Source organism: Rana temporaria, chromosome 6 (assembly GCF_905171775.1).
Source record: "Rana temporaria chromosome 6, aRanTem1.1, whole genome shotgun sequence".
In the NCBI taxonomy this organism is placed as follows: Eukaryota; Metazoa; Chordata; class Amphibia; order Anura; family Ranidae; genus Rana; species Rana temporaria.
Window position 1 is genome coordinate 13,507,951 of NC_053494.1, and position 19,216 is coordinate 13,527,166.

Genomic DNA, 19,216 nt, shown 5'->3' on the forward strand with positions numbered 1-19,216 from the left:
GAACCTAGACAGAAGAAAAAAATGTGTTTCGTTTCGGATCGATTCTTTAAGTTACTAATTTTGTTTCATTGCATTCGAAATTAAATTTGTTTCCTTTAGTTTCATTTATTTGTTTTTGACCAGATTCAAATTTTTCTAATGGATTCGAAAGACGGTTATATTCTTTCCATTTTATTATATTTTCCTATTGTATTCTATTTTTTCTATTCTATTCTATTTTATTCTATTTTTTTCTAAATGTGAATTTCAGAAGACGGCTATATTCTTTCTATTTTATTCTATTTAAATCTATTCTATTATTTTTATTCTATTGTATTTCAAATGATCAGCAAAATGTTTATATTTCAAATTTGTTTTTAGATTTGATTTTGTTTTCAAATTGGAGTAGAATTTCCGACAAAATGAATTTTCATTAGTTAAGATTTGTTTAAATTCGTTGCTATTGTAATTGGGAAATTTGGATACATCCAACTTTCTGAATAACAAAAATGTCATTCAAATTTCGAATTGGAGGACCATCCTACTGTATTTTTTTGTGTCTCAAACCCAGGGCGGTCTTAATGAGAGGGCACGCCTGGGCACTGCCCGGGGGCCCCAGCTGCATGGGGGGCCCCTGCACTTTCCCCAAAGCAGCTGGTCCTTGAGCCCACGCTGCCCCGAAATTGGGGGCCCCATGATGGCACTGAGAGTGATAGATGCAAAGGGAAGGCAGTCTGCCTCCTACCTACTTAATGTCTGTTTACCTGCACTGTCATCATTGTAGGGGCCCCAGAGCATTACTTTGCCCAGGGGCCCATGATGCTATTAAGACGGCCCTGCTCAAATCCCTTTCTCCTCTGGGATATCTGCAAATTGTTCTGTGGTAATCCCTATTGTAATGCAAATGTTACCGACTGAGCCTGTTCATCGCTTGTCATGTAAAGATTTGAATAAACCTTTTCTTGTTAAAAAATAAATAAATTATTGAATTGGAACTAAACGAACTGCAAATGCCTATTCAAACCTTTGCACATAGACCACTGCTTCCACACAGAGAGCAATGGTCCTTCCAGGCAGCATGCTGGCAGGGGATAGGCTTTTCTACTCAGGTTGTGGCTGCTTTCTAAAGGAAACAAGCTATAAGACATTTCACACCTTCTGGTTTGAGGCACCTGGAATTTAGCTGATTAAAAATGAAAGTTCTTATTTTTTTTCCCCTCATTTGCATGTTTACTGTAGCATAATTCAGGGTTAATTTACTAAAACTGGAGAGTTCAAAATCTGCTGCCGCTGTGCATGGTAGCCAATGAGCTTCTAACTACAGCTTGTTCAATTAAAGAAGAACTGCAGTCTGCCCACATAATTTGTAATAAAAACATCAGACCATATGGCACCTTTTGTTGAAATTTTTACATAGTACATTTTTTACATTTTTACGTTGAAAAAAGACACACGTCCATCAAGTCCAACCTATGAGTGTGATTATATGTCAGTATTACATTGTATATCTCTGTATGTTGTGGTCATTCAGGTGCTTATCTAATAGTTTTTTTAAGCTATCGATGCTCCCCGCTGAGACCACCGCCTGTGGAAGGGAATTCCACATCCTCGCCGCTGTTACAGTAAAAAACCCTCTACGCAGTTTAAGGTTAAACCTCTTTTCTTCTAATTTTAATAAGTGGCCACATGTCTTGTTAAACTCCCTTCTGCGAAAACGTTTTATCTCTATTGTGGAGTCACCAGTACGGTATTTGTAAATTGAAATCACATCCCCTCTCAAGTGTCTCTTTTCCAGAGAGAATAAGTTCAGAGCTCTCAATCTTTCCTCATAACTAATATCCTCCAGACCCTTTATTAGCTTTGTTGCCCTTCTCTGTACTCTCTCCATTTCCAGTACATCCTTCCTGAGGACTGGTGACCAGAACTGGACAGAATACTCCAGGTGCGGACCAGAGTCTTGTAGATCGGTAGAATTATAGTTTTATCTCTGGAGTTGATCCCCTTTTTAATGCCAATATTCTGTTTGTTTTGTTAGCAGCAGCTTGGCATTGCATGCCATTGCTGAGCATATCATCTTCTAGGACCCCCAGGTCCTTTTTCATCCTAGATTGCCCCAGAGGTTCTCCCCCCCCAGAGTATAGATTGCATTCATATTTTTCCCACTGTGACAGGGTACACGACTCTGTGTATGTGAGAGGTTGGAAAGGTCAGCTTTCCCTGTCTTGGAAAGGGTTAAGCCTGGCCCAACAGGTAGGGTGACCACATTTCCAAACTGCCATTCAGGGACACCCCGCCCCCCCTCACCTTCCCCAAAAAAAGATGAGGGGGGGACAGGGGGAAATGTAGTCTCGGGTTGATGGGGAATTTGGCGGTGGGTTATTTGTCAGCTGAATGTGCCACTTGCCACCCATAGCCTGCTGTCAGATGCAGTACTGCTTTCACTCCCTCTGCATGATTGGAGTCGTTATCTGGAAAATGAAGATCACACCAGTCCCTGCGGCTTGCCGCTAGGTGCCGGAGAAGGAGGAGGTGCCGAGGTGGGTGGGGATAGCAGTGCTGCACTAGGCGCAGGCCTCGCTCCCGGCCTCACTATCTGAGAGTACATTGTTACTGGTTACAAGACGCCAGGCAGCGCCGGCCCTAGCAACCAGTTATGTAATGTAATTATTAGTTAGTAGGGGGTGGCTGTGTCCTCTATTTCATTCCGGGACACTGTATTGTCCCAGAACGAAGGTGCCCGGGACCAGGGACAGATATGTCAATTGCGGGACAGTCCCAGGCAATCCGGGACACGTGGGCACCCTACCAACAGGTAAACCTCCTCTCTCTATTAATTAGCCTACACCTGATAGTGTGGAGGGAGAGTGAGAGCTCAGAGCGAGATCCAGGTTGCACTGGATGGACACAGACTGGAGAGTGTCTGTGTAATGTGAAAAATATACTACAGCGCTAATTAAATAATCAATTCCACGTGCACCTAAATAAAAAAACAAATAATATAGCTGCTATCTTGAGTGATACCAAATCCAAACAGTGAAACATATAAAATATAGATGCGCTAATATTAACTTAAAAGGTGATAAAACGTACAAAGAAAACTAATCAGGGAGAACACTCCATAAACTGTGAATTACTAATATGTCCTTAATTAGTGCACAGTGATTAGCAGGATTCCATGCAGGGAAAAATCACTCTCTTCAATCTGAATGCTAATCCAGCCCTCCACCGCTGTGATCAGATGATACAGGCACTCACAGACAGGGATTGCATGAAAGAAAAGAGAAAAACCTCATTGCGCAATATTCGATGACAGATCAAAAATGTAATCAGAGCATTGACATATGCACTCGCGAATCCCCGCTTTCAGTAAAGCACGAAAACGCCGCTCAGTGTGCTGTTTCCTCAGCTCGATCCGATGCACTCGGATTCTATCGCAGGCTCCTCCCTACGCGTTACGTCACAGGCACGCAACTTACTCATGGCATGAGTGTCTGTGTATTCGTGGAATCAAGGTCTGTCAGAACAATTACTTATATTGGACTGTGTTTTTTTGTTTGTTTATACTAGAGCCAGAATAGCCGCTCTAGTAAAGCGTAGTGAGGGACTCTCTTGTTTAGTTAGCCTCCTAAGGTGGAGTAGGCCTATTTATTTGTGTTACTTTTTTTCATTGGACGCAATAAAGCTGCATTTATTCGCCATTTCTGTCTAAAGATCAGTGACTTTCCCACAAGTGGTGTCAGAAGTGGGATGGCTTTGATCACTTCTGCACTGGCAATTACCAGAGCATGCACGTGCAGGGTATTTCCCTAAATGTAACATTCATCTGAACAATGGCGGAGTCACTGGAAACATTACTATATAGTGGACTGCTGTCTGTCCGGACTCTTTTCTTGTTTTTGTTTTTTTATCCTGATGTCGAGTTTTTGGGACAATTCCAGCCCTAAAATGCTTTGATGAAACACCAATTTCCTTCTTTCCCCTATTTGTAGAGTTCAGTGATGTGTCCACTCACCAAGGGAATACTAAGTATATATACTGCGACCCCTCCGATGAATGGACTACCCTTCAGTGGTCTCAACAAGATCATCTCATAGCGAAGGTGACCCGAGGGGAGACGAGGATTAATATCCGAGTGGTGGTGACGGGGCCATTGTCCATCTCTATCATCTACACTATCCCACCAGATGGTAACCAGCAAGAAACAGTGGAGAAGATCGCACGGCTGTCATGCAAATCTGCAACAGGTGAGATTTAAGTCATTGTAAACGATCACCTTGTAAAACAACCCATTCAGTTTAAAATAGAAATGAAAGGCAAAACTTTTTTGTATATACAAACAAGAAGGAAAATGCGCCAAACTAAGTGCAGTAAGTAGGGATTTAATTAGAATAATTTTGTACACAGTAAATTGGTTACTCACAAGGACAGTGATAACACAGGCATGGTAGGGAAAAACGGCTGGTCCAGTGTCACAGCGTATCATCAGCAGCTACAGGGGCTTCACACCGGCTAGTCTCATGTCATGGCACCGTAGGAGATGAAGATGGAGGTCCAAAGTATTAGGGAGCCTTTGGGGGACCACAAGAGATCCAGGAGCCGTGGATGCTGCTTCAGAGCGGCGTGCGTTCCAGCGTGGATCTGATGAACCAGCGGAGGCTGAGAAACGCGTCATCCCATTGGCTGGCCTGAGTCCCCACGTCACTTCCGGTCGTACGGCGATACGTTGCGTTCCAAGCTGGAACGCACGCCGCTCTGAAGCAGCATCCACGGCTCCTGGATCTCTTGTGGTCCCCCAAAGGCTCCCTAATACTTCTGGGTTCTGCTGTTCCTAGTGATTAGGAACAGCGATCTCTCTCCTTCTCCAGTAAGTCCCATCCCCCCACAGTTAGAAACACCTCCCTAGGACACACTTAACCCCTTGATCGCCCCCTAGTGTTAATCCCTGCCAGTGACATTTACACAGTAATCAGTGCATTTTTATAGCTGTATACGTGTCCATAGTCCCAACAAAGTTTTCTTTTTTTTTTATGTTCTTGTTATTCCAATTGGGACACTAATTCTGGTTATCGTGGTGACAACCAGGGATTCTCTCACTTTGTCCCAGTGACCGCTGACAACTAGTGTGTGGATTTGTCTCTGACAACGTATGTAACTGATAATTTGCACTTTCTGACAGGCTTCCAGAAATTCATTGATGAGAAGTACTGGATCATCGCGGTATCTGTGCTGTGTTACGTCCTATTTTGTGTAACAGCGACGTGCGGCTACATGACCATCAGACGCAGTGCGTGTTCAACTAACAGTTTTTATTCCCTACATTTTCTTTACTCTTAAAATAGTGAGAGCAGAGTGAGGGAAGTATAAGGAGAAGAGATCCCAGAGCCTATAACATAGAATGTAATTATTTCACAAAAATCCATTAAAAACAAGCCAACGCATTTCAGGAGTTCAGAGGTGACCTCTCTTCATCAAGGCTAAAAAAATTATATGATATATAGAGATCTAGTAGAAAATTAGAATTTCTTTCTCCCTCCATCACCGTCTCTTTCTTTCTCTCGTTCTTTCTTTTTCCCTCCATCCATCCGTCTTTCTTTCTCCCTCCACTCTCTCTCTTTCTTTCTCTCTTTCTTTCTCTGTTTCTTTCTCTTATCCTCCATCTTTCTTTCTTTCTCTCTCTCTCTCGTTCTCGTTCTCTCTCTCGTTCTCGTTCTCTCTCTCTCTCGTTCTCTCTCTTTTGCTCTCATGTTCTCTCTCTCTTTCTTTCTTTCTCTCTCTCTCTCTTTCTTTCTTTCTTTCTTTCTTTCTCTCTAGCTCTCTATCTCTCTCTTTCTCCCCCCTCTCTCTCTTTTGTTCTCCCACTTGCTTTCTTTCTCTTTTTTCGCTGTCTCTCTCTCTTTCTCTTTTTCCCTCCCCCCCTCTTTCTTTTGATCTCTCTATTTCATTCTTTCTTCTTCTTTTTTTTCTCCACCCTTCTTTCTTTCTTTCTCTCTCTCTCTCTCTCTCTCTCTCTCTCTCTCCTGCTTTATTTTTGTCTTGTTCTCTCTTTTTCCCATTCTCCTTCTCTTTCTTTCTCTTTCTTTCTTTCTTTCTTTCTTTCTTTCTTTCTTTCTTTCTTTTTTTCTTTCTTTCTTTCTTTCTTCTTGTTCTCTCTTTCTCTTTTTCTCATTCTCCCTTTCTTTCTTTCTTGTTCTCTCTTTCTCTTTTACGCATCTTCAACAGAAGAGGTCAACCTCCATATCTCTCTTATGACAGATTTCTCTAATACTGATGGTTAGGACTAGATCTTTCACTCCTCGGTGCCCATATTTACACAGCTCTCTATACAGGCTACATGCACCCAGTCCATTCTGAGTTTGGCCATACATAGAGTTCTCTTCAGCAGGATTCAGTATATCACAGTATGCTCCCTCTTTTCTCTCTATCAGTATACTAACACTGACGAGCATGTACAAATATCAGGAGAAATGTGTGTATTCAGCCAGTGACAACTTTTATTTTGCAGGAAGGAAAGCAGAAAAACGGAGGAAAGCCCAGGCACGGTAAGAACATCATTTTATTTTTTTAATCTTGATTAGTATAAACCTACTAGTTAAACATGCTTTATGCCACAAACTAAATGGATTATTGTGGTAGCATGGCGGTGGGCTTAAATGGTGTCTCATGCATATATGGGAGCGCGCTCACTTAGTGCCCCCAACACTTTGACTGTGCTGTTAGTGACAGCTTAGCGACGGTTAGCAAGTTAGTAGGACAGACTTCCAATCACATGCCGCGGACATCGAGGACACCGGCGGACATCGAGTCTGCGGGTCCCGTGGGCACCGAGCTAGCGGCAGGGGCACACGCACGTCTGCACGGTGGCAAATTTAAAGCAACGTACCTGTACGTTGCTTTGTGCAGCCGTGCCATTCTGCCAACGTATATGTGCAGGAGGCGGTCGGCAAGCGGTTAAAGGATTTTTAGCTTCAACTCTCATCTCCAGAGTCAGCCTCAGGACCGCCGCCCATTAAGACATTTTGATATTTGCTTAACTCCACCCACTACTTGCATTGGGGCCGAGGGCTCATAAGAGGAGTACAAAGACCCAGTGATGACATGCCTGAGAATAAAATGAGATATGTAATGAAAATGTTGCATGCTGCAAAGCTGTGCAAGCGCAAAGTGACAACATGGGTAATAAATGATCATTCCCTCTTCTTGTCAGGTTTTTCAAAGTGAGCACAACCAGGAACCTGTACATGGAATCCATCAATCAGGAGCCAGGTGAGCTTGTGTGTGGCTGACCGCCACGGGATTCTTCCCTTGTTCTGAGGGTGCCATAAAGAGAACCAGTCATGGTTGGGCTTATGCAAGAAACTGAATATTATGTCTTAAATGAGTATAATTGTCTTATTTATGGAAGATGTAACAGTTAAGGAAGGATGCTTGGTTTTGTTGGTAACAGCTGCTCCTGAGTGTACATACCTGTATAAAATAACAACATGGGGGTTGTTTGATAATGTTATGCATGGGGGGATGGAAGATTGATTACATATGTTACCTGCGGGTGTCAGGCAGGTGAGAGGGCAGCAACTGTCAGATCGTAGGAGGGCTCTTGGCTCTGACTCACTGTTATGCCGCGTACACACGACCGTTTTTCGGGTTGTAAAAAATTACGTTTTTTTTTTAATGTCATTAAAAACGATCGTGTGTGGGCTAAGGAGCATTTTTCACAATGTAAAAAATGGCCATTAAAAATGTAGAACATGCTCTAATTTTTAACGTTGTCGTTTTTAACGTCGTAAAAAAATGGGCGTGTGTGGGCTTTAACGACGTGAAAAATTCACGCATGCTCAGAAGCAAGTTATGAGGCGGGAGCCCTCGTTCTGGTAAAACTACCATTCGTAATGGAGTAAGCACATTCATCACGCTGTAACAGACAGAAAATCGCGAATCGTCTCTTACTAACAGGAAATCAGCAAAAGCAGCCCCAAGGGGGGCGTGATCCGAATGGAACTTCCCCTTTATAGTGCCGTCGTACGTGTTGTACGTCACCGCGCTTTGCTAGAGCATTTTTTTTCACGATCGTGTGTAGGCAAGGCTGGTTTAACGTCGTTTCTAGACCATTAAAAATTTAATTTTTTACATCCCGAAAAACGGTCGTGTGTACGCGGCATTACACGCATGCATCGATTTTCTGCTGGGATCCAATGGGCTTGACCTGGCCTTTGAGTCCTTACAGAGCCCTGCAGCACATCTATTCACACTCCATGCATGTGCAGACATGGCCGAAGGCTGGACACGTGTGCCAGAGTTGAAAAGCCTGACCGGTGCTGAAGGAAGGGGGCGGGACCCAAAGGCATGCGCACATGGTGTGCTCGGTGTGCCCAGGCACACCCTAATCACCCTGTGCAGCACAGATTCCCCCTACTGCCCTGGCTCCCCAATGCAGCACTTCTGGCTTCCCTCCTCTCCTGCCGGCTGTTGCTGCAGAGATGTTTTAGGATGAGTGAGGGAAGGGGCTGGTAAATATGTATTCATCAGCCCCTTCCCTTTCTGAATGAACATGGTGAGTGATCAGTAGTGTGTGTTGGAGCTTTAGGGTGCACACCCTAATGCAATAGGCTGCGCACACCTATGGCGGGACCAAAGGTAAAGGAAACCAAAGTTCCTTTTTAAGACTGGGGGTCTTTTTATTAATCTTTTCACCCAGGATTCACACAGCTTTCACCCAATATTTTTTCACAAGCAATCCAATGTAAAAATGGGTGATTTTTGGGTGAAAGTTGTGTGAATCCTGGGGAAGAGCAGTAATAACTAGACCCCCCAATGTTTCAATTCCAGCCAAGCTCCCCCCCCCCCCCCCCAAGCCTTGCTTGGATCTGTGAAATGCTTTATTTTTTATATGTGTGTGTTTTCTGTTAATGATTTTGTTTTTCTGTTTCCTCCAATCAAAAGCGAACAGGAAGCAGGATGAACCGTATCAGAACTTCTCCCCGACCAAGGACGTCAGTGGGGACCATTTCTCAAACAAAAGCTCATTTTTGGACGTGTCTGAAGGTGCGTCAGATGAGCAGGTGGTAGATAGACCAACACAAAGGGGCACATCATTGTGAAGTGAAGGAAAATGATAAGTGGTTTGATTTTTTTTTCAAATAAATATGTGAAAAGTGTAGGGGGGGGGGGCATTTGTATTCATACCCTTTTACTCTGGTACCCCTAACTAAGATCTAGTGGAACCAATTACCTTCAGAAGTCACCTAATTAGTAAATAGAGTCCACCTGTGTGTAATTAAATCTCAATATAAATACAGCTGTTCTGTGAAGCCCTCAGAGATTTGTTAGAGAACATTAGTGAACAAACAGCATCACGAAGGCCAAGGAACACACCAGACAGGTCAGGAATAAAGTTGTGGAGAAGTATAAAGCAGGGTTAAGTTATAAAAAAAATATCCCAAGCTTTGAACATCTCACGGAGCTCTGTTCAATCCATCATCCGAAAATGGAAAGAGTATGTCACAACTGCAAACCTACCAAGACATGGCCGTCCACCTAAACTGACCAGGCCGGGCAAGGAGAGCATTCACCAGAGAAGCAGCCAAGAGGTCCATGGTAACTCTGGAGGAGCTGCAGAGAATCCACAGCTCAGGGGGGAGAATCTGTCCACAGGACAACTATTAGTGGTCTCTCCACAAATCTGCCCTTTATGGAAGAGTGACAAGAAGAAAAACATTGGTGAAAGAAAGACATAAGAAGTACCATTTTTAGTTTGCGAGAAGCCATGTGGGGGACACAGCAAACATGAGGAAGAAGGTGCTCTGGTCAGATGAGATCAAAATTGAACTTTTTGGCCAAAAAGCAAAACGCTATGTGTGGTGGAAAACTAACACTGCACATCACTCTGAACACACCATCCCCACCGTGAAACATGGTGGTGGCAGCATCATGTGGTGGTGATTCATTTCTTCAGCAGGGACAGGAAAGCTGGTCAGAATTGATGGGAAGATGGATGGAGCCAAATACAGGGCAATCTTAGAAGAAAACCTGTTAAGCCTCGTACACACGATCAGTCCATCCGATGAGAACGGTCTGAAGGACCATTGTCATCGGTTAACCGATAAAGCTGACTGATGGTCCATCGCGCCTAAACACCATCGGTTAAAAAAACTATCATGTCAGAACGCGGTGCCGTAAAACACAACGACGTGCTGAAAAAAACGAAGTTCAATGCTTCCAAGCATGCGTCGACTTGATTCTGAGCATGCGTGGATTTTTAACCCATGGTTGTGCCTACTAAAGATCGGTTTTGACCTATCGGTTAGGAATCCATTGGTTAAATTTAAGGCAAGTTGGCTTTTTTTTAACCAAAGGTTAAATAACCGATGGGGCCCACACACGATCGGTTTTGACCGATGAAAACGGTCCATCAGACCGTTGTCCTCTGGTTAACCTATCGTGTGTACGAGGCCTTAGAGTCTGCAAAAGACTTGAGACTGGGATGGAGATTCATCTTCCAGCAGGACAACGACCCTAAACCACAACTACAATGGAATGGATGAGATCAAAGCATATTTATGTGTTAGAATGGCCCAGTCACAGTCCAGACCTAAATCACATTGAGAATCTGTGGCAAGACTTGAAAATTGCTGATCACAGATGCTCTCCATCCAATCTGACAGAACTTGAGATATTTTGCAAAGAAGAAGAATGGGCAAAAATGTCCCTCTCTAGATGTGCAAAGCTGGTAGAGACACCCCCAAAAAGACTTGCAGCTGTAATTGCAGTGAAAGGAGGTTCTACAAAGTGTTGACTCCGGGGGGCGCCATACAAATGTACCCCCCACACTTTTCACAGATTTATTTGTAAAAAAAAAAAATTGAAAACCATTTATCATTTTCCTTCCACTTCACAATTATGTGTCACTTTGTGTTGGTCAAACACATAAAATCCCAATAAAATACTTTTACATGACAAAATGTGGAAAATTTCAAGGGGTGTGAATACTTTTTTAAAGTGGAGGTTCACCCGAAAAATTAATTTTTAACATTAGATTGATGCTCATTTTGTGAAGGGGAATCGGGTAGTTTTTTTACAATCGAAGCTGTACTTACCGTTTTAGAGAGCGAATTTCTCTGGCGCTTCCGGGGTATGGGCTGCGGGACTGGGTGTTCCTATTTGATCGACAGGCTTCCGACGGTCGCATCTATCGCGTCACGATTTTCCGAAAGTAGCCGAACGTCGGTGCACAGGCGCCGTATAGAGCCGCACCGACGTTCGGCTTCTTTCGGCTACTCGTGACGCGATGTATGCGACCGTCGGAAGCCTGTCAATCAAAATAGGAACGCCCAGTCCCGAAGACCATACCCGGAAGCGGCGGAGAAGAACGCTCTCTAAAGCGGTAAGTACTGCTTCGATTTTTAAAAAACTACCCGATTCCCCTTCACAAAATGAGCATCAATCTAAGGTTAAAAAAAAATCAGTTGTTAATATTCTGTACTTTTTATTGTTACACCATGGACAGTCAGAACAGAAGAGGAAATGAAATTCAGTTTCCCTCCGGCGTGTTGTTGTCACGCATCGCAGACTCCCGCAGCCCAGCCGAGCCTTGAAAAACATTTTAATAGCACAAATGTCTCCGAACGTTGGAGAGAAAAATAAAATACAGGCGTCGTGAATGTACAAAACACGTAACGTCAGGGCTTATCGAAGCAGGAGGTTTGAAATCTGACCTCCAGCCTTCCCTTCAGTCTTGTACAATTGTACACAGCGCTTGGAATCTCCCCCTCCCAAATTCCCCTTCCCAGTACAAATCTTTGCCCAAAATTGTCTTTCCTAGTACAAATCCTCTACCCCTCAAATTTACCCTCTGAGTATACTAACTCTCCGCCCCCCACTCCAAATCCCCCTTCCCAATACAGATTCCCCCTACTCCATTGCCTCTCCAAAAAAAATCCCCTCCTAGTACAAATACCACCAAATCATCCCTACTTGCACAATCCCTACCACCCCTGCAAAAAATATCGCCCTAGCACAAATGCTCTACCCCCACAAATTGCCCCTCCTCTCTACATCCTCTCCCCCCCCACTCCAAATCCCCCCTCCCAATACAGATCCCCCCTCCTCCATCCCCTCTCTTATCATAACCCCCCTCCAAAAAATTTCCCCTCCTAGTACAAATAGCACCCACTAATCCCTACTTGCACAATCCACCCCCCGCAAAAAGAAAAACCCTACTAGCACAAATGCTCTACCCCACAAATTTCCCCTCCTCTCTAAATCTTCTCCCCCTCACTCCAAATCCCCCCTCCCAATACAGATTCCCCCTCCTCCATCCCCTCTTCTATCATAAATACCCCCCCTCTAAAAAATATGTCCCCTCCTAGTACAAATACAACCCAATCATCCCTACTTGCACAACCCCCACCCCCCCCCCCCAAAGAAAACTACTAGCACAAATGCTCTACCCCATACATTTCCCCTCCTCTCTACATCCTCCCCCCCCCCACTCCAAATACAGATTCCCCCTCTCCTATCATAAATCCTCCCCTGTTCCTAGACCACCCCTTTCTTTCATTAGATTTCAGTTCATGGAGGCTCAGCATCACATGTTAGCATTGCCCACATGCAGGCTTCCTCCGATCACCCACTCCTCCAGACTGACCAATCAAGGATTTTTTTATATTTCTCCTAAGAGCCAGCCCACTGCTTGCATTGCATAGAGGAGCACAGAGACCGAGTGATGACCAGGTCTAAAATAAAATATGTAATGAAAACTGGAAGTTTTCAATTAAACATTTCATTAGCATGTTGATGGGTCCCGAAGAGGTGGGGGAGGACGCTCAACCCACACACCGTTTCTGGAACATCTGCATTCTATTGGCTGTTGTGTGCGAAATTAGACAGTTCATATTTCAGGCACTGTAATGAAGGTAAATGTGTCTGTTTTATACAGGGGGAGATTCTTACCTGGAACCAATATCTCCGGAAGAAGCCGATCAAATATCTGATGGTGAGAGATCTAAAATGTTTACATTTTTGAATAGAAAAATTGTCATGCAAATGTCTCAGGGGCAGTGGGAATGTCAGGGGCAGTGGGAATGTCAGGGGCAGTGGGAATGTCAGGGGCAGTGGGAATGTCAGGAACAGTGGGAATGTCAGGGGCAGTGGGATTGTCAGGGGTAGTGGGAATGTCAGGGGCAGTGGGATTGTCAGGGGCAGTGGCAATGTCAGGGGCAGTGGCAATGTCAGGGGCAGTGGCATTGTCAGGGGCAGTGGGATTGTCAGGGGCAGTGGGAATGTCAGGGGCAGTGGGAATGTCAGGGGCAGTGGGAATGTCAGGGGCAGTGGCAATGTCAGGGGCAGTGGCAATGTCAGGGGCAGTGGCAATGTCAGGGGCAGTGGCAATGTCAGGGGCAGTGGCAATGTCAGGGGCAGTGGGAATGTCAGGGGCAGTGGGAATGTCAGGGGCAGTGGGATTGTCAGGGGCAGTGGGATTGTCAGGGGCAGTGGGAATGTCAGGGGCAGTGGGAATGTCAGGGGCAGTGGGAATGTCAGGGGCAGTGGGAATGTCAGGGGCAGTAGGTCAGAAGGTGGTCCAATGTGGGTTGGAAGGAGGTCAACTGCAAGTCAAAAGGTGGTAAACTGCAAGTCGACTGCAGGTCTGAAAGTGGTCAACTGCAAGTCAAATGTGGGTCAAAAAGAGGTCAACTGCAGATCAGATGCACCTCTCAATAAATTACAAATGACCTCACAAGCATTTTAAACTGATGTCACAAGAACATTGCATTTGCCCACCAACACAAACCCCAAGTCTGACAACACAGGCCATAGGGCTAGCCAGTTAACTATGGTACAAGGTGGAGTGGCACAAGACAGTGGGCATAAGGGAACAGGAAGTATAATAACTAATAGGTAAAAAAAATGGCTGACCCTTCTTTACTTTGATTCTTTTTCAGATGTAGACTGCTATGAGAATGCCAATGAAGAACTAAAAGAAGGATCAATAGGTAGAACTATTAACACTCTGTATGGCTGTTTGCTTTGTATCTATAGATCCACCAGCCCCATCCCATTTATCCTACACAAAGCTCAAAAATACAACAAATCCCATGTTTCCAGGTGTAACTTACAAGATATTGTCAAAGAAGGGGGAAAAGTATAGAAATATTACCCTATCGTTCTAAGATTTCCCCTACGGGATTATTGGGCAGCAAGTCCACCATGTGCTGGAAAGTCTTCCCACCAACTGCACTACCTTCATTTTAAATATTCTCTGCTCCTGTAATATGCCAGAACTTTTTGATTATTCTACCATGAATGAATTATCTAGTAGTAGTTGGTCAAATTTAACTGAACCGGCTCTAAGAACGGCTCAGTTCAGAACGGAAGTGATTTGGAGTGGCTAAAAAAAAGTCTTCAACATCACAGAGCAAGCCCAGCTGAATGTGACCAACTATTACTAGATATACCATGACCTGGATAAATGGAAACCTTCATAGATATAAATGAATTAGAAACTATTTTACAGAATACTGTTGTGGAAGGTATACAGTTTGTGTTTTGCGGCCCCTTAACTTATACTGGGTGATGGTATAATAATCAGAGGGTACGCTGGATCATTTATTTAAAAAAATAATTAACTCTGTATTCAGTCAAAAAAGGATAAAGTGAGGAAGAGAGGAGGCAACATAGTGTGATACCGTAAAAATTGCTGAGATTTAATAGGCAATTGCACTTACATGTAAAATGAAGTTACAGCGCATGAAGTAAATAAAGATGAGGCGGCAATGGAGTCTTCCATTGACTGAATAGAATACCCTGTTTCCCCCGAAAGTAAGACCTACCCCAAAAATAAGACCTAACATTCATTTCCAGGAGGGCTGCAATATAAGCCCTACCCCGAAAATAAGCCCTAGTTTAAAATGCTTATAAAATCCTATAACCCACTCTATTACAGTGGTATATAATGTACAATATGTGTGTTTCTCTGATATAAATGCGGGGAAGAGAGCTCCGGTGGGTCACAGAGGCGCAGAGCGGCGCTAATAACAAAGGTATGTGTCAAAATTATATTACAGAAACACACAAATTGTACATTATATAATACTGTAATAGAGTGGATTATAGGATTTTACAAGCATTTGAACTCAGTTCACACTGGGGATTCCGGTCTGGCTGGGAGGGGGGGGGTTAAAAGACCGCACATTACATGGTAAGACCTACCCCGAAAATAAGCCCTACTGTGTCTTGTGTTGCCAAATTTAATATAAGACCCGGGCTTATTTTCGGGGAAACACGGTATATACCTGAGGGCTATCCTTATGCTATACAAGCCAGTGCCTAATTATTATACGGGCGAGTACATCTCTGTTGAAGAGCCATTGGTGGATTCCCTGTTCCTAAAGAGATCCCTTTGGAGTTTACATTGACCGTTAAGCCTGTTTGACTCATGAAATATATGTTTCTTTGAGTCCACGATTTCTGGTAAGCCTGCATCCTTATCAGTGGAGGATTATTTCACTACACTTAAGAAGTCACTTTTCAGCAGAATTTTGTCTTATCACTTCAATGTTTGAGTCATCACTTATCCGTGACACACGGTGGATGTTTTGTCACTTATAGTCATATATGGACATTTAACCACATGGTGCAACTTTGGACATTAGTTCTAACCTTGTGCGATTTCACTGGATATCATTCACGTTTTGCTTTTTATTATTACAGTTTTCTCATTTTATGTTAATTTTTATACTAGTATTTTATTATATATGGTATTTATAAGCGCTGCACTTTCATCCATACACTTCCAATTTTGCTTTTTTTTCAATTAGCCGTGCTAGCAGCTTCACTTATTATTTTAGCAGCGCAGAGTTACCCACAACACCATTCTCATGTCACTAAGTAAAAGGGGAGGCTGGGAGTGGGGAGCTGTACGAAGAAAGGTTTTTCCTTAATGCAGAGAATATAAAAAAACTTCTGCCTTTTAGAACCACTTTAACTGACATGGCAGGGGTTTTCCTTTTTCCTTGTACTACTTACATGGTGCTAAAATGTGAGCCACTTTCTTGTAGTTGGGAGGTAAAAATAAAGTATATTCTATTGCTGATGTACAAAACATTCCTTTACCATAGATTCACAGTCCTACGAAGACATGAATGGGCCAAATAATGGACAGTCTCTGATTCCAGAGAAGACCCGTGAAGAAGGTGAAAATTTGTTTTTAAGTTTCTCTTTTACCCCAAAAGGTTTTTTGTAGAGAGAGAGGGCCAGATTCACAAAAGAGATACGACGGCGTATCTCCTGATACGCCGTCGTATCTCTGTGATCCGCCCGTCCTAACTATGCGGCTGATTCATAGAATCAGTTACGCATAGATAGCCCTAAGATCCGACAGGTGTAATTGAATTACACCGTCGGATCTTAGGATGCAATTCTAGGCCGGCCGCTAGGTGGCGATTCCATAGCGGTCGGCGTAGAATATGCAAATGACTAGTTACGGCGATTCCCGAACGTTCGAGTTACCCGTCGCTCTAACTTTACTTTGTTTCCGTCGAGATACGCGTCGTAAAATTAGGGCTGAGCCTTAGGTGTTCTAAGCAATGTTAAGTATGGCCGTCGTTCCCGCGTCAAAATTTAAAAAATCACGTTGTTTGCGTAAGTTGTCCGTGAATGGCGCTGGACGCCATTTACGTTAACGTCTAAACAAATGACGTCCGTGCGACGTCATTTAGCGCAATGCACGTGGGGTAATTTTCCTGACGGAGCATGCGCAGTATGTTCGGCGCGGGAACGTACCTAAATTAAATGGTGCCCACCCCATTTGAATTGGGCGGGCTTGCGCCGAGCGCATTTACGTTACACCGCCGCAAGTTTACAGGTAAGAGCTTTGTGAATCACGCACTTACGCTGTAAACCTGCGGCGGTGTAACGTAAATGGGATACGTTACGCTGCCATGGAGCAACGTAAATGTATCTGAATCTGGCCCAGAATACCAACATTCCCATGTGTAACTTAAGTCACTGTAGCTGCCATGTCCTGCCATATGGATTAAATAGGGGACGTAAGATTTGGTTCCTCTAGTAATTAATAACTCCAGTTTTAAATAGCTAGTAGTAGTTGGCGACATTCATCCAGACTTGTTCTGTATTGTTTTATCTTTAATCCAAGTGGCTTCCTCAGTTCCATTGAGTGTCAGGGACATACCTAAGGATTGATAGCCACATGGGCAACTCAACTCATTTAACTTAATCCAAAGACCACAACGTCTTGCAATGTGCCAAGGTAGATGCTATTGTCCAAGAACATGATGGGAAGTGTGACCATTTCACTTCTCACCCAAGTATGGTCCCCAATTCCAATGAATGTCAGGAACATACCCCAGGATTGATAGCCATGTGAGCAACTCAGTTACCTTAATCCAATGACCATGGCATCATGAAATGTATCAAGAGATTGAAGTAGGTGGAGTCCTGGACATTAATGTAAAGAATAATTAGCAGACATAGTAGTAGAGGGCAGCTCTCTGTAAAACAGAGTTAACTGTAGTCGTGATGCAAAAAAAGCGGTCAAGAAATAAGACCCCAATTAGGTTTAATAGATCGAGTTTATTTTCATATGCCAAAGTGAGCCATAGTCAACACATTGTGGTAGATTTACTAAAACTGGAGAGTGCAAAATCTGGTGCAGCTTTGCATAGCAACCAATTGGCTTCTGTTTATTAATTTCTTTTTTGTCAAACCTTAAAGCGGAGGTCGCTCGGCTCTCGGGTGCTGCCGCCGCCATCTTTGGTAAGGTGATCAGGAAGTGAAGCCTTGCTGCTTCACTTACTGGTTCCCTACTGCGCATGTGTGACTCGTGCTGTGCGATCCGAATGGTCCCTGCTGTCTTCTGGGACCTGTGTGACTCCTAGAAGACAGCAGGGGGGACAGGAAGTGGCGTAGATACCCGCAGATAATGCAACTATCTATGCCCGGATGTGTGAGAAAATACCTGTATTAAACAGGTATCTGCTCCCCCCTGAAAGGTGCCAAATATGACACCCCGGGGGGGGGGGGCTGTTCCGAAAAGCAGAAGTTACATTTTTTCGTGGAACTCCGCGGAAGTTAGAAGCTGATTGACTACCGTGCAGAGCTGCACCAGATTTTGCACTCTCCAGTTTTAGTAAAACAACCTTGTGAGGGTCCACCAGTCCCCCTTTAATAAGGACAAAGGGCCAGATTCACATATAATTGCGGCGGCGTAACGTATCGTCTATACGTTACACCGCCGCAAGTTTTCAGCGCAAGTGCCTGATTCACCAAGCACTTGCGTGTAAACTTACAGCGGTGTAACGTAAAGGCGTCCGGCGCAAGCCCGCCTAATTCAAATGGGGCGTGTACCATTTAAATTAGGCACGCTCCCGCGCCGGACATACTACGCATGCTCCGTTTTGAAATTCCCGATGTGTTTTGAAATTCCCGACGTGCGTAACGTACTTTCGTATTCCCGGACGTCTTAAGCAAAAAATAAATAAATTTGAAATTCGACCCGGGAACGACGGCCATACTTTAACATGGCTCGTCTAAAGTTAAGCCATGTTAAAGCAGGCTTAACTTTGCGACGGGAAAAAATTACTAGCGACGACGTAACGAATGCGAAAACCGTTGTGGATCGCCGTAAAACCTCATTTGCATACCCGACGCTGGAAAACGACGCAAACTCCACCCAGCGGCGGCCGAAGTATTGCATCCTAAGATCCGACGGTGTAAGTCAATTACACCTGTCGGATCTTAGGGCTATCTATGCGTAACTGATTCTATGAATCAGTCGCATAGATACTCTCAGAGATACGACGGCGTATCAGGAGATACGCCGTCGTATCTCTTCTGTGAATCTGGCCCTTAATGTCAATAGAATCTGTAAAAGTATCATCTATAGCGGGCGTCACTAAATGGCGGACCGCGGTCCGGTTCCGGCCCCAGTGGCCTTTCTACCCGGACCGCAGCCTCGCCTGTGTGTCTTTGTGGCCGGCTCGCCCGCCTGCCGATGCCGCTATATACACAGCATGGCAGGCGCAGCAGCTCTGTGCCGTCTCTGCACTCCCCCCTCCCCACACTGCCTGTCTGCCTTATTGACACAAACATGAATCACGACCGCGCTGGACAATGGGCGGGACTTTTTAGGTTAAAAAGTGGGTGATTGGTTGCTAGGCAGCGGGTCGGTCCCAGCAACAAATCACTCGCTTTTAATGGGAAAGGTCCCGCCCATTGTCCAGAGCGG

General features: G+C 44.3%; 1 protein-coding gene across 1 annotated transcript in view; it reads left to right on the forward strand.

Moving 5' to 3' along the window:
- CD19 (CD19 molecule) overlaps nucleotides 1–19,216 on the forward strand; it is a 35,760-nt gene that overhangs the window by 13,728 nt on the left and 2,816 nt on the right. The window contains exons 3-10 of the mRNA XM_040356250.1: nucleotides 3,969–4,223; nucleotides 5,156–5,263; nucleotides 6,482–6,518; nucleotides 7,184–7,242; nucleotides 8,917–9,018; nucleotides 12,911–12,967; nucleotides 13,914–13,964; nucleotides 16,089–16,163. Coding sequence (XP_040212184.1) covers nucleotides 3,969–4,223; nucleotides 5,156–5,263; nucleotides 6,482–6,518; nucleotides 7,184–7,242; nucleotides 8,917–9,018; nucleotides 12,911–12,967; nucleotides 13,914–13,964; nucleotides 16,089–16,163 — 744 coding nt within the window. The remainder of the gene's footprint in view (nucleotides 1–3,968; nucleotides 4,224–5,155; nucleotides 5,264–6,481; nucleotides 6,519–7,183; nucleotides 7,243–8,916; nucleotides 9,019–12,910; nucleotides 12,968–13,913; nucleotides 13,965–16,088; nucleotides 16,164–19,216) is intronic.